The sequence below is a fragment of the Tachyglossus aculeatus genome, chromosome 3 (assembly GCF_015852505.1).
Source record: "Tachyglossus aculeatus isolate mTacAcu1 chromosome 3, mTacAcu1.pri, whole genome shotgun sequence".
NCBI classification, from domain to species: domain Eukaryota; kingdom Metazoa; phylum Chordata; class Mammalia; order Monotremata; family Tachyglossidae; genus Tachyglossus; species Tachyglossus aculeatus.
The window spans coordinates 41,920,588-41,942,218 of NC_052068.1; the positions used below are offsets into that span (position 1 = coordinate 41,920,588).

At 40.2% G+C, this 21,631-nt stretch overlaps 1 protein-coding gene across 1 annotated transcript in view; it reads right to left on the bottom strand.

The window, feature by feature from the left end:
* PCDH15 (protocadherin related 15) overlaps nucleotides 1-21,631 on the bottom strand; it is a 702,056-nt gene that overhangs the window by 196,725 nt on the left and 483,700 nt on the right. Inside the window, exons 18-19 of the mRNA XM_038743373.1 lie at nucleotides 15,160-15,465; nucleotides 14,085-14,309 (exon numbers count right to left, since the gene is read on the bottom strand). Coding sequence (XP_038599301.1) covers nucleotides 14,085-14,309; nucleotides 15,160-15,465 — 531 coding nt within the window. The remainder of the gene's footprint in view (nucleotides 1-14,084; nucleotides 14,310-15,159; nucleotides 15,466-21,631) is intronic.

Here is a 21,631-nt window from a genome sequence, read left to right on the forward strand (position 1 = left end):
TGAGAATTTTAAACACAAGCTGGAATTCATTCACTGATGACAGTCTAACTTTGGGTAAAGGAAAAAAGCAATAGAAAGTCATTTTTTTCTTCAGAAAGCAATTTATTCTTGAATATTGTTGCTTCCTATGCATGCCATCCATAGGTGAGTGCTATTCCATTTTCCTTTGTAAAACAGAAAAGTTGGCAGACTTCTTTCCATCAGAAAATCCTGGTTGTTTTACGTAAACAGATTGCTTTCAAAATAATTTCAGCCTGAAATATTCCAAGTAAGTGGAAGGCAAAGGAAATTTTGAGCCAAAGCTATTTTATTAATTGCCTGTTAGTACCTTGTTCTCACCTATTGCTATAAAACATTAATTTTGCTAAGTAGCCTGGTATTTTCTCTTATCAATCAATCAATCAATCAATTGCATTTATTGAGTGCTTACTGTGTGCAGAGCACTGTACTAAGTGCTTGGGAAGTACAAGTTAGCAACATATAGAGACAGTCCCTATCCAACAGTGGGCTCACAGTCTAAAAGGGGGAGACAGAGAACAAAACCAAACATACTAACAAAATAAAATAAATAGAATAGATATGTACAAGTAAAATAAATTAATAAATAGAGTAATAAATATGTACAAACATATATACATATATACAGGTGCTGTGGGGAAGGGAAGGAGGTAAGATGGGGGCATGGCACTATGAGGCACTATCATAAATAATTCAAATTGTAGAAAACTAAATTGAATAGTGGAAACCTTTTCCTGTGAAGAGGTCAGTATGGTCATGTATGGCATGGACAAAGATGTCATAGTTTTGTTCCCAAAGTAGTTGGCTGATTAAAGTAGTTGGCTGATTAAAGAGCACTGAATATTCATTAATCATCCACATCTTATCTAATGGAGGCTCCATCCAGAATTAACCAAAAATTGGCATAAGAAGCAGAAAAAAAATGACGATAGAGGTTTAAAATGAAAAAGGCAAGTTCAGGCAGGAGCAGATAATTAGATTTTAGAAGTTATGGTATTTATTGAGCACGTGGTAGATTTATAATTCATAGTGAAAAACAGCTCCATGGCAGCCTGGTGGAGATCACTTCCTCCTAAAGTGATCACTGCTTGGGTCTCTATCTTTGCCAACTTGCCAGGAAAGACAAGGATAAGGCATGGGCCTGAGAATAAGAAGGACCTGCTCACCACTTGTCTGCTGCGTGACCTTGGATAAATCACTAAATTTCTCTGTGTCTCAGTTAACTTATCTGTAAAATGGGGATTAAGACTGTGATCCCCATGTGGGACTTGGATTGTGTCCACCAAATTAGCTTGTATATACCCCAGTAGAGTGCTTGGCATACAGTAAGGACTTAACAAATAATATTGAAAAAACAAACAAAAAACGGGTCCCTAGCTCAGCCCACCTCACTTCTCTAGGATTAGTTTTAATAATAATAATAATGATGGCATTTGTTAAGCATTTACTAGGTGCCAAGACTGTTCTAAGGGCTGGGGTAGATACAAGGTTATCAGGTTGTCCCACGTGGGGCTCATGGTCTTAATTCCCATTTTACAGATGAGGTAACGGAGGCACAGAGAAGTTAAGTGACTTGCCCAAAGTCACACGGTTGTCAAGTGGCAGAGCCAGAATTGGAACCCACAACCTCTGACTCCCAAGCCTATGCTCTTTCCACTAAGCCACGCTGTCATGACATGGTGGGTGATATCTTGACAGCAAAGAGATTGTGTATGCAACTTCTGAAGTTCTTATAGCACTGCAATTTTCTCCTCTGCCAAATAACCATCAATCAAGTATATTTTTTGAGCATGTACTGTATGCAGAACACTAAACTAAGTGCTTGAGAGAGTACAATATAACAGAATTGGTAGACATGTTTCCTGCCTACAACTTCTACAGGGGGACAGACAGTAAAATAAATGATGGATATGCTGCGGGGATGAGGGTGGGGGTGAATAAAAAGTACAAATCCAATTTCAAGGACAGAGCAGAAGGAGAGAGAGTAGGGAAAACAAGGACTCTTGAAGGTGCTGTGATTTTAATTAAGGGTTTGAAGGTTGGAAGAGTGGTCATCTGTCTTATATGAAAGGGGGAAGGAGATCCAGGACAAAGAGAGTACATGTAAGGGATTGGCAGCAAGATAGATGAGAGCAAAGTTCAGTGGAAAGGTTGGCATTAGAGGTGTGAAGTTGTGTGAGCTGGATTGTAGTAGGAAATAAGTGAGATTAGGTAGGAGAGGTGAGGTGACTGAGTGCTTTAAAACTGATGGTAAGGAGTTTTTGTTTGATGTGAAGATGAACGGACAACCACTGGAGGTTCTTGAGGTGTGAGGAAATATTGATTGAATATTTTGCAGGGATAAATGATTCGGGAAGCAGAGTGAAATATGGACTGTTGTTGGGGAGAATCAGGAGGCAGAGAAGTCAGCAAGGAGGCTGATAATAATAAGAAGAATTGTGGTATTTGTTGGCACTGTACTAAGCGCTGGGGTGGATACAAGCGAATCAGGTTGGACACAGACACAGTCCCTGTCCCACATGTCGCTCACAGTCTCAATCCCCATTTGACAGATGAGGGAACTGATGCCCTGAGAAGTGAAGTGACTTGTCCAAAGTCACACAGCAGGCATCTGACTCGCAGGCCTGGGTTTTATCCACTACACAGTGATGATAAAAATCATAATAATGATGGTATTCATTAAGCACTTACTATGTGCAAAGCACTGTTCTAAGTGCTGGCGGGGGTTACAAGGTGATCAGGTTGTCCCACGTGGGGCTCACAGTCTTCATCCCCATTTTACAGATGAGGTAACTGAAGCACAGAGAAGTTAAGTGGCTTGCTCAAGGTCACACAGCTGACAAGTGGCAGAGTCGGGATTCGATGCACTAGTTAAGTCAGGATAGGATAAATGTTCAGATCAGCAGAGTAGCAGTTTGGATGGACAGGAAAGGGCAGATTTTAGTGATGTTGCAACGGTAGAATCATTGGGATTTGAGACAGATTGAATGTGAGGATTGAATGAGAGTGATGAGCCCAGAATAATGACAAGGATAAGGGCTGGTGAGATGGTGAGTATGTGGTTCTGTCAACAGTGATGGAAAAGTCGGAGCAGAGAGGGCAGGGTTTGGATAGGAAGATGGGAGTTCTTGTTAAGCTAGAGGTATTGTCAGGACATCCAAGTAGAGATGTACTGAAGTCAGGAAGAAAATCAAGACTGCAGAGAAGGAGAAAGAGCTGGGCTAGAAATGTTGACTTGGAAATCACCCATATAGAGATGGTAGTTGAAGCTTTCATAGATCCATCCATCATATTTGTTGAATGCTTACTCTGTGCAGAACATTGTACTAAGCACTTGGAATAGTTCGTAGGTATGTTCCCTGCCCAAAACAAGCTTACAGTCTAGACGGGGGAGTGAATGAGTTTGCCATGGAAGTGGGTGCAGATGGAGAATAGATAAGAACCCAGAACTGAGTCTTGAGGGACCTCCACTTTCAGAGGGTGAGAGGCAGAGGAGGAGCCCATGAAAAAGATGGAGAATAAGGGGCCAGGGAGACTGGAAGAGAATCAGGAGAGGACAGTGTTTGTGAAGCCATTGTAAGATAAAATTTCCAGGAGAAGTAGAGTGGCCTAGGGCCTGGGTTCCAATCCTGGCTTCACTACTTACCTGCTTTATGACCTTAACTCACTTAACTTTTCTGTGCCTCAGTTCCTTCACCTGCAAAATGGGAATTCAATACCTGTTCTCCCTCCTACTTAGACTGTGAACCCCACATGTGACCTTACTATCTTGTACCTAACCCAGTGCTTAGTGCGGTGCAATTATTGTTGTAATTAGAAGGGGGTGGTTTATGGTGTCAAAGGCTGCTGAGAGTTTGAGGACCATTAGGATGGAATAAAGCCCATTGGGATTGGCGTCTGCTGCTCTTCTCAGTGTTTTGTCCAATTTTCGGTGGCTAGACAACAGGACTTTGTGCCTAATCACCTAAACCAAGCTCTCCTTTTTATCATCAGTAACTATCCCTCACCTTCACCAAAGCCCTGCTAAAGACCCACAGCCTCTACAAACTCATCTAAGACCAACCACCCTTGACTGCGCATCCATTGTGGTCTAGTGGAGTGAACCCAAGCCTGAGAGTCAGGGGACTTGGGTCAACTCTTGCCTGCTATGTGACCATGGGCAAGTCACTGAACGTCTGTGGTCTCGGTTACTTCATCTGTAAAATGAAAATTTCATAAATGTTTTCCTTCTCCCTTAGATTGTGAGCCCCATGAGTAACAAGGACTGTGTCTGACCAGGTTATCTTGAATCTATCCCAGCACTTAGTACAGTGTTTGGCACATATTAGGTGTTTAACAAATCTGATGATGATGATGATGATGATGATCCAGGCCTCCCTGCTCTCCCAATTCTTGTTTCACTAGTCAACTTCTGTGTGGCAAACTTCGTCACTCAAGAAACCACCCAAGTAATTAATGCTCATGGCAAATTCCCTATCTATTTATCCCCATCACCTTGATGGACTTAAGTGGCAATCACTTTGAGGGAAGAAACTCTCTGCCGAGTCACTGTTGGAACCCAGACTGCTAAGTAGAATCTCCTGACTCTTCAGGAGATATGGATGAGGCGGCTAGCCTCAGGGACCCAGGACAAAGACCTAGCCAGAGTTTTGGGAGGGCATAAGAAGAGGGCTGGTGAGAGAACCTCCTAGACATCAACCTACAAATTCATCTTCATTAAGTCGGGAAGCCGTTCTTGACCAGTGCCTGCTTTAGCAAAAGAGAGAAAGCAGTACCTTTCTACTCCAAAGAAGCACTAGATGACATAACAGTGTTAAACATAAAGCAGCAGTATGAAGAGGGGGCAACCTTGAATCTATTCCAGCACTTAGAACAGTGCTTGGCAAATAGTAGTACAAATATTATTATTATTATTATTATTATTATTATTATTATTATTATTATTATTATTATCATCATCATTATTATTATTACAGAAGCAAAGTACCACCAGCAGAGGAAAGGTTACAGACAGCAGGAATGCTATGCATGTGTCATAATCAATCATTGTAATAATAATAATTGTGGTATTTGTTAACTGCTTACTATGTGCAAAGCACTGTTCTAAGCACTGGGGTAGATACAAGAAAATCAGGTTGGATGCAGCCCCTGTCCCTCATGGAGCTCACAGTCTTTTTTATAGAGGAGGGAACTAAGGCACAGAGAAGTTAAGTGACTAGCCCAAGGTCACACAGCAGACATGTGGCAGAGCCAGGATTTATATAATACTGACATCATATTGTGTCAGATATTCTTTTCAGATATAATAGAGAAGGAAAGTACCACCCCTTTAATAAAATCCTGCTGCTGACTCTCAGGTCTGTGCTCTTTCCACTGAGCCATGTGCATCTCTTATTTACTGAGACTTCACTGCTTGCTGCAGAACACTGGACTAAGTGCTTGGAAGAGGACAATATAACAGAGTTGATAGACACGTGCCCTGCCCACAACAGCATTATCTCACATTGTTTCAGTATAAAAGAAAAAAATGTGTTTTGAATCCCTGCACAGGTTGTCATCAAAGGGTAAAAAGTTACACCATACAATTCAAAATCTGCTTTAGATATATCTTCAAAACACAATTTCCCAGTAGGATCAGTAGTCAGCTTTTTGGTTAAATGTAAAATGGCATTGATTTTCAATACCTCGACTAAAAATGCTGCCTGTGCTCAGAACAAAGGAAGTACTTTGCAGTCTACAGGAACAAAAAGCTCCCACCAAATACGACATATTCTAACTGAATTTAGCTTCCTGATAAACACATTGCTTATAATCTTGCAACATATGTTTTCAGATTAATCACCTAGAAAATGTTGTCAGCAACTGGATTTTATGTAAGGGGTGGATACTTCTCTCCTCTATCATACCTAAAAAGACTATTTGACACAATACAGATATGTAGTATTTGAAAAGCACTTACTATGCTCCAGGCACTGAATTAAACACTGGAGTAAATACAAGATAATCAGGTTAGACACATTCCATGTCCCACACAGGGTTCTTTTTATCCCCGTTTTACAGATGAGGTAAGGCAGAGAGAAGTAAAGTGACTTGCACAAGGTAACAGCAAACAAGTGGTGCAGTCGGTATTAGAACCCAAGTCATCTAAGTTCCAGACATGCTGTTTCTATATGACATAAGATTCATTTTTGAACTACAAAATTATCATCTTTCATTATTGCCAAATGTCTAGAAATGGTATAGTTTTTCTATGAAATATAAGTTTTGAAAGCATATAAAAAGTTTCTCACTAATGCAATCAAAAACTAATGTCTCATCAATATTTACATATGAGATAAAAAATCCTGCTTAAATGCACTTTTATCTAGCAAAATAAGCCCAAATTACTTTTTTTTTCTGAAGAAACATTTTTTTTTTCTTTTGCACTTTATTCCACTAGAGGGTAGTGCCATCAAGCCAAAGGAAATGTGCTACAAGCTAAAAGAAATCTCTCTCCCTCGCCCTATATTATGAAGACCAAAAAAATCTTGCCTCTGGCGGTTATATATCACATTCTAGATCTATATTTTCACGTGTTTTACAAAGAATATTTCAGAACATACATGGAGGACTAGATATTTTTTGAAGGAGCTCGCAAAATAAATATTTATAACAGTATCAAGAACATAAAATTTTAAGATAGGAAGTGAGAAGGTGAGGAGTTTCTTCTCCTGGGAAACTCCTCCCACTCAGAGTTTCACGTTCTGCAGCCCTCAAAACCTGCACCAGTTGGTGTATTTGATTTTAAGGAGTCTACAGTGTCAGGCAGCCTGGGAAGAAATTAGATCTGAGAATCAAGAAATCTGTGGTTTTAATATTGACTTCCCCTGGTCTGCTAAGTGACGTCAGGTAAACCACTTAATTTTTTTGGCTCAGTGTCTTTAGTTGTAAAATAGGGATACTAATCAATCAGTTACATTAATTGAGTGCCTATTATGTGAGCGTATTATGGGAGACTGCATTAGAGTTTGAAGATCCCTGCTCTCAAAAAACTTACAGTCTAGCAGAAAAAACAGGCACAAAATAATCTATAGAAATAGAATGACAAAAGAATGTATATGTGTAAAAGTGCTTAAACAGCAGATAGATTAGGTAAATCACTATGTATAATTGGCAAAGGGTTTTGAGGTTCTAGTTGAGCAGGGAAGAAGAAAAATTACTTGGGGAAAGCCTTGGGGAGGAGGTGTGATTTCAGAAGTTCTTTGAAGGCAAAGAAAATTGTGATCTGGCAGATCTGCAGGGAAGGTGCAGACCTGGGAAGTCTGCACCTTCAACCAAAGAGCCCAAGCTCAGCTTAGAAGATGACATGGCTTCACAACAGAAGTAGGAGATGTGCTGGGAGGAGGCAGAGATATTCCCTTCTCCAGCTTTAGCCTGTGAAGAGAACAGATGTGCTGGAGACCTGGGCCATTTTGAAAAGTCTAGACAAGTGCTAGATTTTTATCAATAATCCAGTGATTGATTGATGCCTAATCACTGACTGACTCTTAGAGACAGTTTTCCAAAGGCTGAAGAGGGAGATTAGCTAATTATGGAAGATTCAAACATTGACTATATGGAAACTGAAGCTCTTAACATTGCATTAATACTTGGCAAGATGCTGGGCGGTTGGTACAGTGCTCTGGCCACAGTAAGTGCTCAGTAAATACCATTAGTTGACTGATACCCAATCCCAACAGTTCTCATTACCTAGTGATTGAATTTGTTGTTTCAGGTACACACCTGCCCCTTACTTAGGTGGCTGTTTCACCATTTGTCACTCTCCTCCTCTGTTCATTCCTTTCACAATTTCTCTAAGGCTGGTTCACTTTTCATTAATAGCCTACCAATATTCTACACAGGTTTTTTTAATGGTTACCACCACCTGATATAGGCAAATTCCTTTTAAAAAGGAACCCTTCTATTTTATACAGCTAGGCGAAATTCCTCTCCAGAAATCATTCTACAATTAATTTCCACCACTTTAGAACAATTACAATAAATACAACTGTGGTATTCGTTAACTGCTTACTATGTGTCAAGCGCTGTACCAGGCACTGGAAAAGACACAAGATAATCAGGTTTAACCCGGTCATTACCCCACATGGAGCTCACAATGTAGAGGAGAGGGAGAACAGGTATTAATCCACATTTTAGAGATGAAGAAATGGAGGCACAGAAAAGTTGTGACTTTTTTGTATCGCACTCAGTACAGTTCCCTGCACACAGTACTCTAAGCACTCAGTACAGTTCCTTGCACACAGTAAGTGCCCAATAAATACGATGAACTTACAGTGCTGAGTGATGAGATACAGTGCTCTGCATATAGTAAGCGCTCAATAAATACGATTGATTGATTGATGAACTGATTGACTGTCCAAGTGCTGCAAGTGCTTGGGTCAGTTTCAAAACCTAGATCCTCTGACCCCCAGGTCCATTTTCTAGGCTTTGTCATCCCCACAGCAACTTTTAGCATAAACTAACCTTTAGGAATCTTTATCCTTACCTACACAGAAATCCAGACACTAGTCACTTCCGGGGACTCCCCTGTTGACACTCGTTTACAGTTCTTTGAAAACAAAGTGCTGCGAAAGAGAACTTGTGGTGCTCCCAGGAGTTCTTACCTCATCCAGTCTGAAAGACTCTCTGGACACAGTTGACGATTGCCCAGATCCTAAAGTTCCTGCTGCATCCTAACAGAACAGTTCCTTTGTTCTTGACATGCAAGTTTGGAGACCTTCTGCTAGGTTCATAACAGGTCACTGCACCCCTAGAGCTGCCACCATTCTTAGACTGAATCCCACACACCTGCCTGAAGGCATAGAAGTCATTGGGGACTAGCCTACCACCATCATCCCTCCCTTAAAGAGAATGTGCACTGCCTTGCACCCATGGTTCCCCATGTCTATGTGCCTCCCGGGCCCCAAAGTTTCTTTTCCAGCCCCAATGAGAGGCAGATCTCCTCAACTGGGGTCCTCTCTGATCCCCTTGCTGTATTCTGTATCCATCAAGAGTCACATTCATTCAATCGTATTTATTGAGCGCTTACTGTGTGCGGAGGACTATACTAAGCACTTGGAAAATACAATTTGGCAACAAATAGACAATCCCTACCCAAAGTGAGCCTTCCCTGTGCCCTGCTGTCCTGGCATATGGCTCACAGTCTCTCACCTTAAGATGGCATATGGTCTTCTTTCCCATAAACTTGTCCCTCCTCCCACCTCTGACTGACTCGGCCAATACTTACACTTCCATCAGGGAGGGCCACTACAGAGTGGCTTCTTCTTCCCCTTCCCAATTTCAGATGGGGTAGGGGGAGTGGAATTGCCCAACACAACAGTAACAAAATTTTCCCATAAGAATTTCATAAAATGTACTAAAGCATTCTCCAATTCCAAAAAACTGACCCAAGCAACCTATATTGTTAAAAATGGTGATAAAGACATGGTATACTTACATGAACAAATATCAGTTGTAAATATAAATCAATAATGCAATTTTAATTAATTTTATCCGTGCATGTGTATATATTTAATTTTCATATTTTCACATGCTATTCAGCAAAAAGACACTGCGCCAATGCATTAGAGAGCTGCTCTGTACACAGTAAGCATTCAATAAATATATCTGATTGATTGATTAAATCAAAAGTGTTAAGGAGTCTCATTTATTTATTCATTTGTCTTTTTATACTCTGGTTTACGAATAACTCTATTCTGTATCTTTCCCCTACTCCCTATAATTGTAAATAATTTGTGATTGTCTTTGTCTCCCTTAGATTGTATCATATCTTTTACTTTTATTGTATTTGATTAAATAGTACAGTGCTCTATATGAAGTAAGCCCTTAATAACTGTAACTGATGATAATAATAATAATAATGGCATTTATTAAGTGCTTACTATGTGCAAAGCACTGTTCTAAGTGCTGGGGAGGTTACAAGGTGATCAGGTTGTCCCACAGGGGCTCACAGTCTTCATCCCCATTTTACAGATGAGAAAACTGAGGCACAGAGAAGTGAAGTGACTTGCCCAAAGTCACACAGCTGACAATTGGCGGAGCCAGAATTTGAACCCATTACCTCTGACTCCAAAGCCTGGACTCTTTCCACTGAGCCACGCTGCTTTTATGATGATGATGAGGGTAGTAATGATGATGAAGTATTTATTTCTAATTATTTATTTGTTCTATAGTAGTATATGATTTTATGGATGGAGCACTAATTCAAAATGCTTCATCTTCCATTTCAAACTTAAATAATGAGACTATTGGACACATCTATAAGCCCTTTCCTTAGAGAAGGGAAGTCCAAATTTTTATATGTACTTCTTTCCATCTTCTAGATAACCTTTCTTTGGAATGCACATTTATAATAATAATAATAATAATAATAATAATAATAATGGCATTTGTTAAGCACTTACTATGTGCAAAGCAGTGTTCTAAGAGCTGGAGAATTTAAGAGCAACTAAGAGCAGTTATCTTTGCTCACAGTATGTCACTGATGCTATCAATGTAAAGGAACTTACTCTTTGCTTCTAGAAATTACATTTGTTATTGCATAACAACTGGAATGCTTTCGTGTCCCTGATCACTCTTTCCAGTTTTACATCGGAGTAGACTGGGGATATATTTCAGTATATCCTCAATATACAGATGGTTCAATCTCCCTGAAATAGGGTTTTGTGCTAAAGGGAGTCAATATATTGATGTTTCCAAAAACAGGCAGAGCTAGATAGTGTTGTAGTATATTAGGTTCCTGTGAGATCCAGCTAAAAGAGGCAATTAGCTGAAAATGGCTGAGATGTTGAAATGCAATGAGCAAATAGCAATGGATACTGGAATAGGAACTTTGTAAAATATCTGTGATTGCTATGATGAATGGTAAGACAGTGTGAGAAGCAGCACAGCCTTGTGTTTAATGCATGGGCCTGGAATTCAGAAGGATCTGGATTCTAATCCTGGCTCTGCCACTTGTTGGCTGTGTGACCCCAGACAAGTCATTTGACTTCTCTATGCCTCAGTTACCTCATCTGTAAAATGGGGATTAAGATCGTGAGCCCTATATGAGACAGGGACTGTGTCCAGTGAGATTAGCTTGCATCTACTCCAGGACTTGATACAGTGCCTGGTACATAGTAAGTACTTAACAAATACTATCAAAAAAAATGCAGTGATACAATATGCTTAGAGGGTTCTCTGGGATAGGGCATCAAGGATCAGTCAATCCATCATATTTATTTAGCTCTTGCTGTGTGCAGAACATGGTACTAAGCTTAACAGTGCTTTGCACATAGTAAGTGCTTAATAAATGCCATTATTATTATTATTATTATATGGAATACTGGATGGAATGTTTCTTCCTTTTTAAATACTATTTACCAAGATCTCGTACAGTCCCGTTTAAGCCAAGGAGTGTGTGATGATCAATCAACTGTATTTATTGAGTGTTTACCGTGTGTAGAGTACTGTACTAAGCACATGGGAGAGTATGACAAGCACATTTTCAGCCCACAAAGAGCTTACTAAAGGCAAGGTAAAATGTAGAGTGTTTGATGGATAGGAACAGTGAAGGCAAAGGGTAAAAGTGAAGCAGCCCGTTAAATAATGTCTTTTCTAGGAACAATCTTAAAAACACTTGAATTTTCTGTGATTTTTTCCCCCATTGTTCTACATTTGCAAAGAACCTTGTTTGATGATGATGGAAAATGTACTATACCTGGGACCTTCCTTTCAACATACATAGATAGAACTTTTCACTAATTGAGTTGACCGTTACAATACCCCTGAAGGTTTCTTGGGATTTTAAATTATTTATATGTTTAAATAGGATTACTTCGTGGGTCATGCTATGTTAGAATTTTCTGGGTGCCTTCAAGGCAGGATTAAATTTCCAGCACTAGGGGAAAAGTAACTGCTTAAAAGAAGTGTATTAATTCTTCCAATTGATGATTCCCAACCACCTTAAGTCCAAAGAAGATTTTAAATTGTTATGTTGGATATGATATGCTCCTAAGTTGACTGACTCTTTTTTTGTTCTAAAAATATGTAATAGGTGTAAACAATGGAATGCTGGGGTTGAGAGACTCACAAATCAAAAATGTGATGCCAGCCCCATGTAGTAAGATAATTAAATAATCTTCCACGAAGGACAATGAATAAGTCTTGGTCCTGAGATGTCAGGGCCAGAGAATATGCAAAGGAAGGAATTATACTACTAGTGGTTTGCTTGTCAATCAATCAATTTGTGGCATTTATTGAGCACTTACTGTAAACAGAGCACTGGGAGGCTCATGTGGGAAAGAGAGTGTGCCCAACCTTATAATCTTGTAACTACCCCAGTTCTTGATACAGGGCCTTGCACATACTAAGCACTTAACAAATACCATTAAATAGAAAAAATATTATTATTCATTCATTCATCCAATTGTATTTATCAAGCGCTTAGTACAGTGCTCTGCACACAGTAAGAGCTCAATAAATACAATTGAATGAATGAATGAATGAACTGAGCGCTTACTGTGTGCAGAGCACTGTACTAAGTGGTTGGGAAGTACAAGTTGGCAACATATAGAGACGGTCCATACCCAACAATGGGCTCTATAACTAAGCATGGGAGAGTACAATAAAATTTGGTTGTAGTACCACTCATGCTCTCCTGTCCCTACTAGTGGTGTTCCTTCAGGGCAGAACCCGCAATAAGTGAGTAGATGGGCACTGGGGCACATATTGTGTAGTGCATGCAGAGTTTTGTTTTGTTTTGTTTTGTTTTGGGGGGTGAGGATGGTGTGGCTTGTGTGTGTATGTGCAGAACCCAAAGAGGCCCAACACAGTACTAATGTTATGCTATAGCACCATAACACAGCCTTTTCCTCAGTAGCACTATAGTCTTTGATGTCCACACTAGCCAACTATGTTTTTAAGATTCCCATCCACCTCACTGAATGCCCTTGGTGATGCTTTGTTCAGAAACCCTCACTTCTGTTGGCATACTTCTTGCAGGTGGAGCTGGGATGAAAATTTAGGTTGGATCCTCAGAGCTGTGCTTTTTCCACTAGATCAAAATAAGTGCTATCAGCCCTGAAGAGAGGGTAAGAAAAGATCCTTTAAGGACTTCCAAATTTCCACCCTTGAGAAAACCTTACTTCGGAAGGGATTTTGTAAGCTTATTTGGCCTCGACATCTTCTCAAATATAATGGCTTAAAGAAACAGCGTGACTTAGTGGATAGAGCACAGTCCTGGGAAGGACCTGGATTCTAATTCCAGTTCCACCACATGTCTGCTTGTGACCTTGGGCAAGTAACTTAACTTCTCTGTGCCTCAGTTACCTCATCTGTAAAATGGGAATAATAGTGTGAACCCCATGTGGGACAGGGACTGTGTCTGACCTGATGAAGTTTTATCTACCTCAGTGCTTAGAACAGTGCTGGGCACATAGTAAGCACTTAACAAATACCATAATTATTAATATCTGACAAAAAAAAAGCACAGGATGACATTCACATACATAGGATTTGGGGGATCCTCTTACAAATTATAAAGCAGAATAGAAATTTCATATAAGACATAACGTTTAAGATTCTATCATGATGGGCTTCACTCATTTGAAGTAGAAATGGGAATGTGATACCATAACAAACCAGGGATTGATGCAATAAAAGCAGGTTGCCAAATTACAATTCAGATCACCCTTTCCAGAAAGGAACTGTTGTCACATTATCACATAATTCCAAGACATATTTATTCTAACCCTTTGGAATTACAGAGTATTAAATATTTGCTCGATTAAGTGTTTGCACATGTATGTGACTCAGAAGTCTATGAGCTAGGAGGGCACAACTGGGTAATTATATGTAATATGCATACACTTTCACAATGAAGCTTCTGCTTTGAAAAAGTGAACAGTTAACTTCTAGGAAATGTGAAAGATAGGAAGCAATGGCAAAAGTAAGTTTGCTGTTGCTAGCAAAATAAGCAGTAATTTAAAGACTTTAGTTTTGGTTTAGAATTTTTTCGAGTGGTGTTCTCCTCATAAAGTCAGTCTTACCTTCACCATCACCGTGACAGTAGCAAGACCAGGTGGCATGGTTCCTCCAATATCAAAGGCTTCCACTAGAAAAGTGAGAGTTGCCTCTGGGTCTGGGAAGGATTCATAGTCCAAGCTCTTTAAAAGAGATAATTCTCCTGAAAATGGATCCAATGCAAAATAATGCTTGACTTCTGAACTTCGAATCCGATAGGAGACATTGGAACCAAGGTCGACATCTTTTGCCTAGTACAAGTCAAACAGAATAATATTTAGATCATCATTAACAGTCCTGTCTTCTCAAAGAAAACCACTTGTGTAAGCATAGTATATGACCAGGTTGTAATATAACTATTTATTGGAGGTCCACTTTGTTGCAAAGACTGATACAAGCACTTGGTAAGTGCTAAAAAAAGAATCAATCAATCGTATTTATTGAGCGCTTACTGTGTGCAGAGCACTGTACTAAGCACTTGGGAAGTACAAGTTGGCAACATATAGAGACGGTCCCTACCCGACAGTGGGCTCACAGTCTAGAAGAAATGATACATCCCCTGACCACAACGCATTTACATTCTAATGAGAGCATTTCTTCATAGAAAGATATTCTCAGAAGTTTTAACTGTGCTGTGATACCTTCATAAAATATTGAGCTTTACTGGTGAGACAGAGGTTTCAGAAATAATTTTTATCAAATTCAAGAATATAATTTTGTAGAAAATGCTCAATAATTAAATTACAGCTTGAAATACTTTGAAAGTAATTTTGGCTCCTAATGCAGTGTGACTCATATTACACAGGTCTCAAGAATACATATGCTCTTAAATTGGCAGTATTAAGGTGACAATGCAAATGTTCAGTTCAAAAATTTCAAAATATATCATGGGCATGTTACCTTTTTAACTTGTTCTTAATTTTAGAACAAAATGTATGAAATACTGCATTCTACTGTGTTGAAAATAAGAGTTTAGTAAAACAGCAGGAGAAATTTCCCTTGAATATGATTATTGTTTAGTTCTAGATTACCTTCTTGTTCCTTTTAAGGACAACCCTGTTTTACATCTATATGTTCAAGCAAGACATCCTTATTACACACCTCTATTTGGAGGAAAATGGTCCCAGCTGGTAGATTCTCTGGAACAGTTACTGTATATGAAGAATTGGTGAACACCGGGCTGTTGTCATCAATGTCCAAGACTTTGATGGTCAGAGTTAAGGCTGACCGGCGAGGGTGTACGGCTCCATCCGTTGCCTCAACGATAAGTTCATAATAATCCCTTGCTTCTCTGTTAAGCTTAACTGCCGTGTAAATGCTACCATTGGACGTAATGCGAAAAAGATGATTAAAGTTTGCCAAACTGTAGAAAACCTGTCCATTTATTCCAGCATCTGGATCTGTAGCCTAAATGAAATGAGGGGGGAAACAAAAAACGGTTTTCATGATATTGTTGGTTCACAGTAATTACAAAAATTAATCTGTGAAAATGGCATTTTAGGGAGACTAGAAGTGTTCCTTGAGTAAGAACATCTCCAGTCAAAGGCCCACATCCTTTAGGAGATGATATAATAATCTGAGATTAAGGCACCATAAATTAATAATTAATGTTTGAATATGGAGTAGTGGATATAGACGTTATCACCATTATGATCATTCATACTTTTGTGTGCAGAACTTGTTGCGTGCAGAACTCAGTACTAGGCACTTGGGGAGGTAAAATCATTGTACTTCCCAAGCGCTTAGTACAGTGTTCTGCACACAGTAAGCACTCAATAAATATGATTGATTGATTGATTGATTATTAGTTCATTCATTCATTCAATTGTATTTATTGAGTGCTTCCTGTGTGCACAGCACTGTACAAAGCGCTTGGGAAGTACAAATCGGCAGCATATAGAGCCAGTCCCTACCCAACAACAGGCTCACAGTCTAGAAGAGGGAGATAGACAACAAAACTAAACAAGTAGACAGGTTTCAATACCATCAGAGCAAATAGAATTATAGCTATATACACATCATTAATAAAATAGAGTAGTACATATGTACAAATAAAATAGAGAAATAAATGTGTACAAATATATACAAGTGCCGTGGGGATGTGAAGGGGTTAGGGCAGAGAGAGGGAGGGTGGTGATGGGGAGGGGAGGAGGAGGAGAAGAAAAAATGGGGGGCTTAGTCTGGGAAGGCCTCCTGGAGGAGGTGAGCCCTCAGCAGGGCTTTGAAGGGAGGAAGAGAGCTAGTTTGGCAGATGTGTGGAGGGAGGGCATTTCAGGCCAGAGGTAGGATGTGGGCCAGAGGTCGAGGGTGGGACAGGCGAGAATGAGGCACAGTGAGGAGGTTAGCAGCAGAGGAGCAGAGAGTGTGGGTTGGGATGGAGGAGAGAAGAGAAGTGAAGTAGGAGGGGGTGAGGTGATGGAGAGCTTTGAAGCCGAGAGTGAGGAGTTTTTGCTTGGTTCAAAGGTTGATGGGCAACCACTGGAGATTTTTGAGGAGGGGAGTGACATACCCAGAGTGTTTCTGTAGAAAGATAATCCAGGCAGCAGAGTGAAGTATATACTGAAGTGGGACGAGACGGGAGGATGGGAGATCAGGAAGGATCAGAAATTATGTTAATTGTGCTATTTGTCAAGCACTTATGTGCCAAGTACTGTATTAAGCACTGGGGTACAAGCAAATTACTTAGGTCAGACTAGTCCCTGTACCATATGGGTTTCATATTTTAAGTGGGAGGGAGAATCGATGTTTAATCCCCATTTCACAGATGAAAGACCCGAGGCACAGAGAAGTTCAGTGACTTGACTAAAGTCACACAGCAGGCAATTAGACCCAGAATTAGATCACAGATCTCCTGACTCTCAGGCCTGTGCTCTTTTCAGAAGGTCGTGCTACTCCCCAACTAAAGGTCCAATAGAAGAAGACAGGTTTCTGTCTTTGAGGATCTTACTGTGGTACACAGGGAGATATGCATTATAAACATACAGCTGGAACAAGAAGAAAAATATAGATAATAGCTAATAAATACAAAAAAAAAAACCCAAACCAATAAATGGATAACTAAACTCTAAGCTCCCAGGGCGGCTGAAGGGATGCCATAACAAGTGTGGCAGGATGCCTCATGAAGAAGAAGGTTTTTTAGGATTGTTTAGAAGTTGGGGAGGAACATGGTTTGGCAACTTGATGGAAAAGGAGATTTCATGTAGGAAAGGATCCACGCTGGGAGAGTCGAGTGCAATACAGTTTGGGAGGAGCAAAGAATCTGAGTTGTGGTATAGTGGGAGGAAAGATTTCATAGGTTTATTATTATCATTAAAAATAACTTTGAATATTCCTGGTGATGTTCTATTTACTTCACTTTCCTCAACTGCAAAATGGATTTAATACCCATTTTTCCTTTCTCTTAGACTATGAGCCCCCAAGTACAAGGACTATGTCCACTCAGATTATCCTGTATTTACCCCAGTGCTTAGTACAGAATTTAGAATATAGTAAGTTTTTAACAAATGCCACAATTACTATTATTAGTTGGTGTAATATAAGGCAAGAAGAACAGTTCACATTCAAACTTAATTCTTGTGTTTTAGCATTTTCTCCATGTTGAAATTAATTGGATCTTTAATTTTGGAATCTCGTCTGAAAATGCAAAAATACATCAGTGAACTAAAGACTTTTAAATGAGGATCCAAATTGTGTGGATTCATTATCTAACTTCATTAGTCGTTCTCTCTTTCTCTCTCTTTTTTCTCTTATTAGGCCCGTCTAGTGTCAAACACATTCGTAAACTGCCTGCTTATGCCTATTCCCTCACTTCTCTGTGTCTCAGTTGCCTCATCTATAAAATGGGGATTGAGGCTATGAGGCCTATGAGGAACAGGAACTGTGTCCAACCTGATTTACTTTTTATCCAGCGCTTAGAACAGTGTCTGGCCTATAACAAGCGCTTAACAAATGGTATTAAAAAAATATATAGCAGGGCGGAAAGAGGTAGCAGGACCCAGGGGGACAGCAGCTCCTGTCCCAGTGGGTGTTGGGTTTAGGTAGCCTCATTGGGAGGGAGATGGGCATTGAGGATGGTGATCCCCTCTCTCTCTACTGGAGGTGGAAGTCTGGACAGGTGGGGTTCTTTGAAAGAGTGTGACTGAAGATCTCGCCTGGTGTGTGGTCCCCAGTGCCGTACCCTTCAGAGTCTGCCGAGGACCCGGGTCCCTGCAGATTGGCCCTTGGAGAGAAGGGCATCCCAAGCCTTCCCTGTAGTGTCAGGTCCGGAGCCCCGGAACCACAGAGCCCTCAAAAACCAGCTTGCCTCGGTCATTCCCTGGCAAACAGCCCCAGATGAACTGGAAACTGAAACGCGATGGCTCGATTTCAAAGGGAAGCAGCATGGCCGAGAGGAAGGAGCCCGGGCTTGAGAATCAGAAGACGTGGGTTCTAATTCTGGCTCTGCCACTTGTCTGCTGTGTGACCTCGGGCAAGCCACTTCACTTCTCTGCGCTCATCTGAAAAATTGGGATTGAGACTGTGAGCCCCACGTGGGGCAACCTGATTTGCTTGTATCTTCAACAGTGCTTGGCACATAGGAAGCATTTAACAAATACCATTGTTATAGAGAAGCAGTGTGGCTCAGTGGAAAGAGCGCGGGCTTTGGCGTCAGAGGTCATGGGTTCAAATCCCACCCCCACCAATTGTCAGCTGTGTGACTTTGGGCAAACCACTTAACTTCTCTGTGCCTCAGTTACCTCATCTGTAAATGGGGATGAAGACTGTGAGTCCCCGTGGGCCAACCTGATCACCTTGTAACCTCCCCAGTGATTAGAACAGTGCTTGGCACATAGTAACAACTTAGTAAATGCCATTATTATTATTATTATTCCCATGAAAAAAAAACTCAATTCAAGAAAACTCTCCAAATTAAAAGGATTCAGTTCCCGGTGGATTTTCCAAATACATTATAAAAGGTGGAAAATATCCTCTTAAACTCTTCTCTTAATATGATTCCTTTATAAAAAAAAAATGTGTATTGAAACTTCTCGATGATTTTATGGCTCTTTTGTATTCTACTTCTACCATTTAATAGTGATGGTATTTGTTAAGCACTTACTGTGTGCCAAGCACTGTTCTAAGCGCTGGTTAATGGTCTCAAAACCCTAAGGTAAACTCCTCTAGGGCAGGAATGATGCTTTCTACTTCCCTCTCATGATCACAGGTATCTTGTACAATGCTCTGCAAACCTCCATTCCTCCTTACATTCAGTCATCCATTCATTCAATCATTTATTAAGCACTTACTGTGTGCAGAGCACTGAACTATGTGCTGGGGAAAGTATAATACAACAATAAAGAGTGGCATTCCTTGCCCACAATGAGCTCACAGTCTAGAGCAGCACAGACAGACATCAAGACAAATAGACATCAATATAAATCAATATCTCTCTCCCACTCCAGTCCCTATGACACTCTGCTGCACAGATCATTTTTCAGCAAAAATATTCAGTCCATGCCTTCCCACTCCTTAAGAACCTCCAATGGTGGCCCATCCACCTCCACAACAAACAGAAATGCTGTTTGCTTTAAATCACTCGATCAACTCACCCCATCCTACCTCAACTCACTGATCTCCTGCTACAGCCCATTTGGCACACACTGCTTTTCTAGCTCCAGTGTACTAATTGTGTCCTAAAATTGTCTATCTCACCACCATCTCCTTTCCCAAGTCTTTCCCCTAGCCTGGAACTCCCTCCTCCTTCATATAAGAAAGACCACCTCTCTCTCTGCCTTTAAAGTATTAGGGTCACATCTCCTCCGAGAATCCTTCCCCAATTAGCCCTCTTTTTTTCCCAGCTCACTCTCCCTTCTGCATCATCAATACGCTTGGATACTTTTTATATTTGCCCCACTCACAACCCCAAAGCACTTATGTACATATCTTTAAATGATATATTATAAATTATTTATTCCTATATATGTGTCTCCCCCTCTAGATTGTAAGTGTGTTATGGGTAGGAAACATGTCTACTAATGCTGTTGTATTGTACTTTCCCAAGTGTTTAGTACAGTACTCTGCACCTTGTAAACACTCAATAAATACCACTGATTGGTGGATTGATTGATACAGTAGGCATTCAGCAAATACTGCTGATTATAAGGAGAAGAAAGGGAAAGGAAAGAAAAGAAAGAAGAGAGTAGGAGACTAAATATGCATCTAAATATGGAAGGAAGAAAAGGGAAAGAAGACTGGCGATGTGAAAAGGGAAAGGAGTAGAAGTGACACTACTTCAGTATTAGGATATAATCAAGAACTAAGAATGGGAGTTAATTTACTTCCCCTGAAATTTTCAATTTTTTTAAAGTCACTTGTTAAAATTAATGAGGTAAATGATTCCAGTAACTATCTTCTCTACAGTATCATTTCTATCTTCAGTCTCATTTCAAATAAAATTGCCATATAACATATTGTTTGTCACTATGATGGACATCTGCAAAAGGGTTCTAGTGTGCATTTTTTCAAAGTCATTGAAAAAAATGAAGAAACTGAGAAGCATTATGATAATTATGTCAAGCTGTTGCCAGGGAAAGAAAGATGAACGTGAAACTTGGGGGTGTATAGTGTTTTCACAAATGTTGTCTGGTACTGAAAAGTAATGCTGCCCACATTTGTTATCCATAAAGCCATGTCACTTTGCTCATGTAACTTTCAGAGAAGCTCCCAGGCAGATTGATTGGTTGAGAGGTCTAGAGATGTATTGTCAACACGCTCTTCTCAATCTAATGTACTTCTTTCTCCTTTCTCTTCCCTACCAGAGCCCTGACTTCCTTAAGAATGAGAGTGAGGACAAGGGGAAGTCCATCACTAGCTTTTCTTCTTTCTCCTCCTGGACAAGTCCAGTCCAAGCCAAAGTCCTCAAGTGTAAAAAGGCTGGTAATCAGCCTGCTTATCACCTGGTTATCCCCCAGTTTCTGCAGTAGACAAGTCCTACCTAACACCATCATCATCATCATCATCATCATCCATCGTATTTATTAAGCACTTACTGTGTGCAGAGCACTGTACTAAGCGCTTGGAAAGTACAAGTTGGCAACATATAGAGACAGTCCCTACCCAATAGTGGGCTCACAGTCTAAAAACACCATTGAGAGACTCTGTGTGTGTGCATGTGTGTGTGGGGCGTGGGGTGGGAGGGAGAGATGGAGAGAGAAGAAACATTTTTAAATTAAATTCCTGCTTCAATGCAAGAGGCTTTCTTCAAATATCTGTGTTACTTTCAATAGTGTTGATTGTTTGTCTTTGTCATTCCTGCAGTCTTGATATTAGCCTAATATCAATCAATTGTATTTCATCTCTGAGAAGCACTGTTCAAGTCATTATCTGTAGCTGGGTTTCCTGGCAGGTTTCTTCATTTTCTAGGAGATGGATATTTATCCCTCTTGATGGGTTAGATATTAGAGAAGCAGCGTGGCTCAGTGGAAAGAGCCCGGGCTTTGGAGACAGAGGTCATGGGTTCAAATTCTAGTTCTGCCAATTGTCAGCTGTGTGCCTTTGGTCAAGTCACTTAACTTATCTGTGCCTCAGTTACCTC